The sequence below is a fragment of the Triticum dicoccoides genome, chromosome 7B, assembly GCF_002162155.2.
Source record: "Triticum dicoccoides isolate Atlit2015 ecotype Zavitan chromosome 7B, WEW_v2.0, whole genome shotgun sequence".
NCBI lineage: Eukaryota > Viridiplantae > Streptophyta > Magnoliopsida > Poales > Poaceae > Triticum > Triticum dicoccoides.
In genome coordinates, this window is record NC_041393.1 from 385,364,232 (window position 1) to 385,375,735 (window position 11,504).

The following is an 11,504-nucleotide window of genomic DNA, read 5'->3' on the forward strand; positions in this document are numbered from 1 at the left end:
ATCCCACAGTATCCCATCTTTTCTGAAAAAAGGGGAAATAAATCGGGATACGGCCGATATGATGTGGACACGGTGGGGAGTCAGGAGCGAGCCTCCAGCAACCGCGCCGCCACTCAGCTCTCATCTCGATGGTCGCTAGCAAGGAAGAACATCCAGGTGGAGAGGAAGATTGGAAGGTGGACGCTGATGAGGAAGAAGCTCCAGGCAGGGAGAAAGATGTGGACTGCAGCCGCCAGCAAGGAAGAGGATTTGGGCCGATTTGAAGGCAGTGGTGGAAGCTGCCGGTGAGCAAGAAGGTACAGGCGGTGGCGCAGTCATTTCATCTTCTCTCTGCAGCTCTCAGGCGGCTGGAGGAAAACATCACAGAAATGTGTGGGCTGGAGGAGCTGTGTAGTGTAGGATTTTCTGGAATTGGGCCTTATATGGGCTCTGAGTGGAGGGTTGTGTGGACTACTCACAATGTTTCATCTATAGAAATGAGGCAACATATATCCTGTACTAACTATAAAAAAGCTCTCATCTCAAAATTATCATCAAATCTTTATTACTTGCCGTTTACTTTTAAAACACTTATATACCCTGCTGTATCCCCGAATGGCTGTTTTTGGAAAATGCTGTATCCAGTGTCCCCATACTAGCATCCCAGTGTCTGTTTTCCCGTGCGGTGCTTCTTAGCTTAGAATTGCCTTATTATGTATGTAAAATTAACCATCATGGTCATACTTAGTTTTGATCATTTATTAATGTGTTGTGATTTTGTTTGTCAGGTAATTGATGAGTGTCTGCGTGTTTCATCTGGATTCAAGGGTGCGGATGATCTCAAAGAGTGTAGATTGCTGGATATTCAGCAATTTTCAGACTGCACTGTAAATAAAAGTATTAAATCTGCGCCTCACTTTGAAATTGAAACCCCTGGACCATCACAAAACTGCTCTTTGGACATTACACTTGGAACCAACCGTTGGACTGAGGTGTTAGAAACTCATCTCCCTCGGGGATTATCACATGCCTCTGCTATGGTAATCTACCACCTCTAGAACCTGTGTTGTCCATGTATTATCGTATTAATCTGGAACGTATAGTGGTTAGGCTTCATGTGTTTCTCAATAATCTGTGGTGTTAATGCTAACTTATAAACATGATTTAGCAGATTAGTAACAGAATGCCTGCTGCCGTTTTAGTCAAAGCAGCTAACTAATGTATGTTTGAGTATTGTGTTGCCGTTTATGATCCTTGGTTCTAAATACAGCATGATATGCTTAGCCGTGTTGTTATCTTCAGATGATACTTTATGTCCCGTATGTAAGAAAATAGTTTTGTCTTGCAACAGCACCATTAAATTTAGGGAGCATGTGCTCCATGAACCTGATGGAAATGCTTTTATGTATTGCTGAAAGTATTCCATTTTTTGAGTGTCTGTTTTTCCTGGACTAAATAAATTAACTGTTTGTTTCTAGGTCAGGACAGCATCACTCACATGTTTCGCGGGCATGACCTCTGATGTTTTCTTCTCCCTACCAGTAAACAAGAGAGATTATGTGACCTCCTCATCTGTAAGTTTATTATTTGTGTGTTTCATTATGTTTCCCTAACCTGTTAAAATTTCGTGAGTATCACAATTGTTGTTGTGTAGGTTCATGCAGCATTGAGTGATGCAGTTGCTACAGTGAGGTCGGCTGCATGTCGAGCCATTGGTATTGTTTCATGTTTCTCCCAAATATTGTCGAGGTAAAATTTCAGACTTTGGTTGCGCTGCAGTCTCAAGTAGTCAAGTGCTTATTTTGAGGTACTTGAATGATGATGACCAATAGTCCGTAACTCCTGTTTCCTTCTGCAGTCCTAGCCTACCTGGCGAGTTCATAAAAGCCATTGACTTCAATACACAAAATTCATCAACTCCAGTATGATATTTGTATCTCTCTCTTTAATGCTTGTGCACTGTTATTTTTTTTTGTTGTACTAAAATTTATCAAGTATTCTATGTGTAACATTGTCTCAATCTAAATGTTTAGGTCCGTATCACTGCCTCGTGGGCTTTGGCCAATCTTTGTTCTTCTATTCGTTTCAGAGCATTGGAACTACAAACAGATCCGACTGCAGGTATGTATTGCATATTGATTGTTAGTTGGTTACAGAATCTATAATATAACAATACGGCATGCTTATCTTTCTACTATTTTTTCAACTGTAGATCTACTTGATAAATCAACAATTTCATTGCTGGTTGAAATTACTTTGCGCCTAACCAAAGATGGCGAAAAAGTAAGTTTGTCTTGTCAACTGATGTCTTTCTCTCTCTTTATTTTACATTTTCACTAGCCCAGATGCCTGTTTTAGGCTATTGAACAGCAAGACATTATTCAGTTGTAAATTGAAAAGAAAAGGAAGATATCTGTATATTTCTGTATCTAATGGTATCAGTGTTGTTGTTTTTATTTATGTTCAGGTAAAGTCAAATGCCGTTAGAGCCCTTGGATATCTGTCAAGATTTATCAGATTCAATCATCATTGTGATGCAGTTGATGATTCAAGGTTGATAATATTCTGCATGCATCATCATCATCATCAACAACAACAAAGCCTTTAATACTCTGTAGGCATCAATCATAATTTTTCTTAACTTGTTTCTTCAGCTTACAATTTTGTGGCTTCCATCACAGGAATTCTGTTTTCTATGGAGATCCTGTCTGTCTTCAAACAATAGTACAGGCTTTGATGTCTTCTGTGACTACTGGAAATGTAAAGGTACTGCAAGAAATGGTTTTGCACTTGTACTTAAAACAAACATCCATGGGCTGAATCTCTTGTTATTCACTCAACATTATCCTAGTTTCCGAGACAATTTATTGTGTCAAGGCGAGACTAAAAAAACATGTTTCCCTTGTTTTGTTCTAATGAGGAACACCTCAGTTAGCAAAGAATACAAGTTCAAGATTTTTTTCCTTCTATTTTTCTATTATATGTGATTGTTGAATGTGGAGATGTTTTACATGAATAACTGCTTCCATTTGACTTGTCTTTTGTCATTCATACAGGTTCAGTGGAATGTTTGTCATGCTCTTAGTAACTTATTCATGAATGACACCGTGAGACTTTCAGAGATGCAGTGGTATGATTTGCACATGCAACATCTTCCAGTATTTTATTGAATTTCGCAGAAACTTTTATGCATCTTATCTGCTTTAGAATTCCCATTGTAGAAGCACCACATTCTTTCTTTATCTTCCAGAAGCATTTGAATGAAACGCATATGCTCTCCACCTACAGAAGGTGAAGCCCAATGTTTAAAGAGGCTATTTCGTAATATTCTAAATCTAATAAAGACAACCTTCACCCACATCTTCTATTTTCAAATATTCATCTTTAAGGAACTAATCAGTCAGAAATTTGGGCAATAGTTATTTCTCCCCATTGTCAACCTTGTCAATTGAAAGTACTATATGAGAAATCTACACGCCTGGTACCATACCTCGGTGAGTAACTGAGTACTCCAGCTTCATATGTTAGTGGTTCTGATTTCAGGTGTTTTGTATTACAGGGCATCAAGTGTTTATAGCATACTTCTACTATTACTCCGTGACTCAAACAATTATAAAATAAGGATGCATGCGGCTGTTGCTTTAGCAGTGCCAGTCACAAGGCTTGGTTAGTCCACTGAATGCTTTAATTGCGCCTTTGTTTAAGTTCTGATCATGCTTATTTTGCTAATACCATATCATGCCAAATTGCCAATGGATTAAAGCTTTCTGTCATTATTATTTAGATTATATTATCCTGTGCTGCTTATTTCATTTGTTGGAGGTTCGTGTCTTGCCTGTGGTATCATTCTGCAACTGAATTCATGATGCTGCTGGATGTGTAGATTATGGTAGCTCCTTTCCAGATGTTGTCAGAGGCCTCACACATGTTCTTGAGTCATTAAGTTCGAACAGTTCATCATCGCCTTCAAATTTCAAACACCGGGACAACCTTGAGAAACAGGTCAATGTTGTTCATCATCGCCTTATATATATATATATATATATATATATATATATATATATACTCCAAAACATGTCGCAGCATTGTTGAACCTTTGACTCCTTTTTACAGCTTACGTTTACTGCTCTGCATTTGCTTGGTTTTGTTTCACCGAAGGATGACCAAAGCCTGAAAGATTTTCTTATCAAGGTAACCGTCTCATGCCTGTGTGTTGTGTTTTCACTAATATGATGTATTTATCTGTCATAGTGTTGTTCAGAGGCAAATAACAGCCAGATCAGGTTGATATTTTGAGAATCTGGATTCATCAGTTTCATGAGCATGTTTTGGCCCTGTCATGTATGGAATATCAAAACATAACCAACTCTGCAGTGTTCTTAACGATGTGATTTTTTGTGTCTGTTTCCTATTTATCATGAAGTCCTGGAAATGAACTCATGTGCTACGTCGATAGCACAAATTTTGGTACTATATTTGTCTATATTAGGACAGGCCTGGCGCAGTGGTGAAGTACTCCCCACTTGTGCCAAGAGGTCCTGGGTTCGACGCGGCCTCTCTGCATTGCACTGTGGAGGGTTAAGGCTTGTCTCGTATAATCGTTCCCCGGACCCCACCTTGTGTGGGAGCTTCTAGCACTGGGTTTGTCCTTTTTATATTTATCTATATTACTCCCTCCGTCCCAAAATACTTGTCGGAGGAACGGATGTATCTAGACGCAATTTAGTTTTACATACATCCATTTTCATTCATTTGTCCGACAAGTATTTCCGGACGGAGGGAGTACTTGTTATTTTAGTGAATATATTGCTCTTGTTTGTACACCTAAGATGTAGAAGAGCAGGTTTCTACTCTAGCCCTGTGTAATATGCATGCACTGAAGAAATACCCCATAGTATGTGGCTTAAATGCTTAATACTTTGACTTTTTTTGTAACTGAAAAACAGATATATTGTTCTGTTGCCCTATCTAATTCACTTTCATTTTGAGCAGAAGGCATCCTTTCTGGAAGACTGGCTGAAGGGTTTATGCTCAGCATTCAATAGTGCCGAGGACCAGCCTCTGGCAAGCGAGACCATAAATGACGAGGATGGTTTCAGCCCAAATGTGTCACAGAAAGTTATGTTATCTTCTGCTGTAGTGTCCTTGCTCAATGTATATACAAGTGGAAACCAGCAAGTTATTACTCAGAGATTTGAGCAATTGGCTAGAAGCACAGCGTGGGCGTCAAAAATCAATGGTGGTCTCCACACCCATCAACGAGCAGCAAGATATTGGTCATCCACCTTAGAGAAGCCAACTCGCCTATCAATTGGTTCTTGAGGCTTCCAATAAAGCGAGGCAACCTGACCTGTACGTCAATACATTCCATGAAGTCGACGAAGCTGCTGAGTTGGGTGATTTCAGATCAAGGGCAGCTCCTGGCAGCTAGCCAAGTAGTCGGTCAATGCAGAATTGCCTTGACATGTTGTATTCTAGTGTAAAAATAGTTGTTGAATTTCTTCCAGGTTTGGCCATGTTGTACATCGTGTTTACTTATGATCACTAGTGTGCATACACGGAGCAGACATGTATACTGAAGGATTATTCGGCTAGATCAGTACTACAGATTAATAGCTAGATCAGTACTACAGACTGTAGTTCCATATAAACTGCAACATTATGGATTTGGCTTGGGTTGAATGCTTTGTTAGACCACAAGCATGATGATTTTGGATCTGTGAGCGCAACAGAAAATGAATGCCGGCCATTTCAGCTGGGGGTACCAACCGCTATAAATGGGGACGCACCATTCCCTTGTTCCAGTGTTTTAGTTGGTAACATTGGAGAAGCAGGTATGTTGGGTGCTATATGCTCTTGTGCACGCTAAATGCCTTCCTGGATTTCAGTTGGCCTGTTTTGTTGGTAGATCAGGCAATGTTTAAAGGTGAATAGGTCACAAGTTGACAACAATGATGGCAACAGGAGGCAGCAGCTGCCTGTTCCATCTTTCCAGGCAACAACTTTTGCCTGTGAGATTTCATGGACCTTGCTATAGGCTTTCTTTGACCTTCGAGGGGGCCACTTGGCTGCCCCATTTTCTCCCCTGTTCAGTTTGACTGGATCCAATAGGTTGTTTGTTATCACATGACATACTGCTATTTTTCTTCTCTTTAAATCTTTTTTTTGCTGAAACTTATTGCGCTTCATTGCATCAATATTAGTCTGGGGAAGATGTGAATGAATATGGCATTTTTGCTATTTATCTTTTTCCCTTTCTAATTCCTCATGCACTGTTTCTCTCTTCCCAATAATAAATAATTCCAACAATTAAGTGCTTTAGGAATGTTGTAGTATTATATCATTAGCTGGCTAGTTGGTGATGCATCCCATGATCCTGATTGGTAGAAATTGAGCACGTAACCGGATTGTTTCAAATAATTGCTTGCATCCCCCACACAGGTCATGAGCCCTGCAGTATATACCATTGCAACAATCAATACGCCATCAAAAGCAACATGCACCCTAGTGCACGCGTACACTTCACAAGAGGCCAGAGGATGGATGGTCCAACCAACGCCTTCCTTTTTTACATACAAGAAACAAAAAGACCACGTACAGTGCATACGTTTACTCCACGGTCCGTAGGCTGCATGAGCAAAGTAGTAGCAGTAGTACTGGAGAACATCTACACAACATTCCATTAACGTCCAATTAATGGATACATGTAGGCACACAGGTCACTCGATGGATCCTCTTCCTCCCTTACGGCAAGTTCAGGGTTTCTCTCTCTCTAGTGACGGTGCCTCCCTGCTTGGCGCCGCACAAATTAATTTGTCGACGCACAAACCGATCTGGGTAGTACTCCAAGCCGCACAAATTAATTTGTCGACGCACAAACCGATCTGGGTAGTACTTCCTCTGTCCGAAAATATTTGTCATCAATTCTGAATAAGATCCTCATATCCTTTTTGGCCCACAAATAATATGCTTAAATATCTCACTCTTTTTTGCACGGCAGTATATGTATTATATATTTATGCGTGAGCAACACGTGGTTGGTGCCCTTTGAGCGAGAATGTTGTGCTGCCCCGGTTGGACTAATAACAGTTGAGAGGTTTGATACTTTGATATCACTGTCTCCCGAGGACGACAGCGTGATAAACAAATGGCGGTGGAGTACCACCTACTGTCGCTGAATTTGACACGACCAAATTATCTCCTCCTTGCATATTCCTTGTGCTCGTGCGGCACTTAATCACTTCAATATTGTCCTACTTTGGGAGTTAATCTTGGACCTGCCTTCGTATTTCTTATTATTATTACAGACTAATGGGGTGCTAGTCACTCCACGGAGTGCCGTATTCTTTCAACCACTACGGAACTCGATTTTATAAAAATATAATACTCCCTCCGTGACTTAATATAAGACCTTTTTTGACACTTGACAAAAGTGAATGTATCGAGATAGATTTCTTTCGAGGAACGCCTCCCGCCTAGTTTCTTCATTCCCATCCATGTTCTTCTTTTAGTGACAGAGCAAAGAAACTATACTAATAGGTAAGTCTTAAAAAAAAAGACTTTCGCCCCGTTTTATATTATAAAGCAAACCGCCCGAGCCAAATATCCAACAAGGTTTACACACACACACAAGTCTTACAGGTACACACGGTAGCAAATAGGGTTAATGCTGAGGGCACAACTCAACAAGTCCTGGAAACAAAGCAACACACTCACACACGCGACCCGCGCAGCAGCTCTAATCGGCTCCATAGGAGGGGCGGTAACGTGGGCGCCATGCGGAAGGCCATCGAGCGAAGGTCGGCGAGGAGGGTGTTGATGGCGTCCCGGTCCTGGGAGCGGCTAAGCGGCCGCCAGAGCTGCAAGTAACGACACATTTTGAAGATCGCATCAGTCGCACGTCGAAGAGGCACTTTCTGAATAACAAGCTTTTTGCGGATGGTCCAAAGCGTCCAAGCAAGGACCCCAACGCACAACCATCTAATATGACGGTAGCGAGGGGGGGGGGAGGCGTGGATCTCCGCAAGCAAGTCGAGGAAGTTGGTGTTGCACCACTGTCCACCGACTGCCTCGCGGAAGCAGGACCACATGAATTGGGTTGTGGAGCAAGAGAAGAAGATGTGGTTAGCATCCTCCACTGTGCCCACAAGGGGTCCATTACGCTTGAGGACCTCAACCCCAAAGGAAGATCCTGATCTTAAGAGGAAGTCGAATGTCCCAGATTAAGCTAAAGGGTTCAGGGGCCGACGAGGGTGTGATGGCCGCGTATAAAGACTTAGTGGAGAAGCGGCAAGAGGCCTCCAGTTGCCAAGAGATGGAGTCAGGGACAACCTCGACATCCATCGGCAGAAGAGCAATGTCCTGGAGGAGGGAGTCCCAGGCGGCAACCTCAAGGGGACCGAAGGGGCGCCGGAAAGCGAGACGCCCTAAGTCAATAAGGGTCGTCTCGACAGAGACCCGAGGGTTGACCGCAATGGCGAATAAGTCAGGGAAGCGAGAGGCCAGGGGGGAGTCCCCTAGATCAAACCAGAACATGGTCGAGGACCCGAAGCCAACCAAGATGGATGTGCCGATGCGCAGCACGGGTAATAGCTGATTCACAGCCTACTAGAACTGGGAGCCACCAGAACTCTGACAGAAAGCTAGGGGTTGGCCCCGAAGGTACTTGTTTCGGATGATAGTAAGCCAGAGGCCTCCCTCCCCATTGGCGATTCGCCAAAGCCAACGAGTCAGGAGAGCAATGTTCATGCGCCAAGAAGACAAGATCCCCAGACCACCCTGGTCCTTGGGTTTGCAAATGTCAGGCCAACTCACCATATGGTACTTCTGCTTGTCACCCTCGCCTGCCCAGAAAAACCTGGATTGGTATTTGGCGATCTCCTGATGGAGCGTCTCATGAAGGCTGTAGAAGCTCATGAGGAACCATAGGAAGCTGGCAAGCGAGGAGTTGATGAGGATTACCCGGGCCGCCTTCGAGAGCCACCTCCCCTTCTAGGGCTCGACCCGGTGCTGCATCCGGGTCACTGTCGGGCGAAGGTCAGCCACGGTGAGTCACGAGTCACTAATGGGTATCCCCAAATAAGTAGTGAGAAAAGACCCCAAGCGACATTCAGTCGACCAGCTATGGCTTGGGCCTCCTCCAGAGGATAGCCAAGGATCATCATTTCGCTCTTATCGAAGTTGATAGTGAGCCCTGACATCTGTTGGAAGCATAGGAGGAGAAACTTCAGGTTTGCCATGTCGGTCACGAAGCCCTCCACCATTATAATGGTGTCGTCTGCATATTGTAGGAGGGAGACCCCTCCCCCTCCTACCAGGTGAGGGACTATGCCGTGGATATGGCCAGCAGATTTGGCCTTATCCAGGATGTCCGCAAGGGCATCGACCACCATGTTAAACAGAAATGGGGAGAACGAGTCGCCTTGGCGAACCCCACAGAGAGTGGGGAAGAAGGGTCCGATCTCACCGTTAATGTTAACCGCGGTCCGACCGCAGGAGACGAGTTGCATAACTCTGGTCACCCACCGGTCATCGAAACCCTTGCGGAGCAAGACTTCCCGAAGGAAGGGCCAGTGAACCGTATCATAGGCTTTATGGAAGTCCAGCTTCAGGAAGACCGCCCGATGGCGTTTGTGAAGGAAATATGCCCTAGAGGCAATAATAAAGTTATTATTTATTTCCTTATTTCATGATAAATGTTTATTATTCATGCTAGAATTGTATTAACCGGAAACATGATACATGTGTGAATACATAGACAAACAGAGTGTCACTAGTATGCCTATACTTGACTAGCTCGTTGAATCAAAGATGGTTAAGTTTCCTAGCCATAGACATGAGTTGTCATTTGATTAACGGGATCACATCATTAGAGAATGATGTGATTGACTTGACCCATTTCGTTAGCTTAGCACTTGATCGTTTAGTATGTTGCTATTGCTTTCTTCATGACTTATACATGTTCCTATGTCTATGAGATTATGCAACTCCCATTTACCGGAGGAACACTTTGTGTGCTACCAAACGTCACAACGTAACTGGTGATTATAAAGGAGCTCTACAGGTGTCTCCGAAGGTACATGTTGAGTTGGCGTATTTCGAGATTAGGTTGTCAGTCCGATTGTCGGAGAGGTATCTCTGGGCCCTCCCGGTAATGCACATCACTATAAGCCTTGCAAGTAATGTGACTAATGAGTTGGTTGTGGGATGATGCATTACATAATGAGTAAAGAGACTTGCCGGTAACGAGATTGAACTAGGTATTGAGATACCGACGATCAAATCTCGGGCAAGTAACATACCGATGACAAGGGGAACAACATATGTTGTTATGCGGTTTGACCGATAAAGATCTTCGTAGAATATGTGGGAGCCAATATGAGCATCTAGGTTCCGCTATTGGTTATTTATCGGAGACGTGTCTCGGTCATGTCTACATTGTTCTCGAACCCATAGGGTCCGCACGCTTAAAGTTCGGTGATGATTTATATTATGAGTTTATGTGTTTTGATGTACTGAAGGTAGTTCGGAGTCCCGAATGAGATCGAGGACATGACGAGGAGTCTCGAAATGGTCGAGACGTAAAGATCGATATATTGGACGACTATATTCGGCATCGGAAAGGTTCCGAGTGATTCGGGTATTTTTCGGAGTACCGGAGAGTTACGGGAATTTGCCGGGGAGTATATGGGCCTTATTGGGCTTTAGGGAAAAGAGAGAGGGGAGGCCGCGCGCCCCCCAATGCTTAGTCCGAATTGGACTAGGGGGAGGGGCGCCGCCCCCTCCTTCCTTCTCTTCTCTTTTCCCTTTCCTTCTCTCCTAATCCTACTACTTGGAAGGGCTCCTAGTTCTACTAGGAAAGGGGGAATCCTACTCCTGGTGGGAGTAGGACTCCCCTAGGGCGCGCCATAGAGAGGGCCGGCCCTCCCCCTCCTCCACTCCTTTATATACGGGGAGGGGGGCACCCCTTGGAGACACAACAATTGATCATTTATCTCTTAGCTGTGTGCGGTGCCCCCCTCCACCATATTCCACCTCGGTAATATCGTAGCGGTGCTTAGGCGAAGCCCTGCGTCGGTAGCATCATCAACACCGTCATCACGCCGTTGTGCTAACGGAACTCTCCCGCAAAGCTCTGCTGGATCGGAGTTCGTGGGACGTCATTGAGCTGAACGTGTGCTGAACTCGGAGGTGCCGTACGTTCGGTACTTGATCGGTCGGACCGTGAAGACGTACGACTACATCAACCGCGTTGTGCTAACGCTTCCGCTTACGGTCTATGAGGGTACGTAAACAACACTCTCCCCTCTCGTTGCTATGCATCGCCATGATCTTGCGTGTGCGTAGGAATTTTTTTGAAATTACTATGTTCCCCAACAGTGGCATCCGAGCCTGGTTTTATGCGTAGATGTTATATGCATGAGTAGAACACAAGTGAGTTGTGGGCGATACAAGTCATACTGCTTACCAGCATGTCATATTTTGGTTCGGCGGTATTGTTGGATGAAGCGGCCCAGACCGACATT

At 43.9% G+C, this 11,504-nt stretch overlaps 1 protein-coding gene across 1 annotated transcript in view; it reads left to right on the forward strand.

The window, feature by feature from the left end:
* The window catches only part of LOC119336304 (HEAT repeat-containing protein 6-like), a 15,451-nt gene extending 9,772 nt beyond the window's left edge, over positions 1–5,679 (forward strand). Inside the window, exons 16-28 of the mRNA XM_037608298.1 lie at positions 768–1,019; positions 1,458–1,553; positions 1,634–1,728; positions 1,838–1,901; positions 2,013–2,100; positions 2,192–2,262; positions 2,447–2,532; positions 2,661–2,745; positions 3,036–3,109; positions 3,539–3,645; positions 3,863–3,981; positions 4,093–4,170; positions 4,972–5,679. Of these exons, the coding sequence (XP_037464195.1) occupies positions 768–1,019; positions 1,458–1,553; positions 1,634–1,728; positions 1,838–1,901; positions 2,013–2,100; positions 2,192–2,262; positions 2,447–2,532; positions 2,661–2,745; positions 3,036–3,109; positions 3,539–3,645; positions 3,863–3,981; positions 4,093–4,170; positions 4,972–5,301 (1,545 nt within the window). The 3' untranslated portion in view covers positions 5,302–5,679. The remainder of the gene's footprint in view (positions 1–767; positions 1,020–1,457; positions 1,554–1,633; positions 1,729–1,837; positions 1,902–2,012; positions 2,101–2,191; positions 2,263–2,446; positions 2,533–2,660; positions 2,746–3,035; positions 3,110–3,538; positions 3,646–3,862; positions 3,982–4,092; positions 4,171–4,971) is intronic.
* The last annotated feature ends 5,825 nt before the right edge of the window (positions 5,680–11,504 follow it).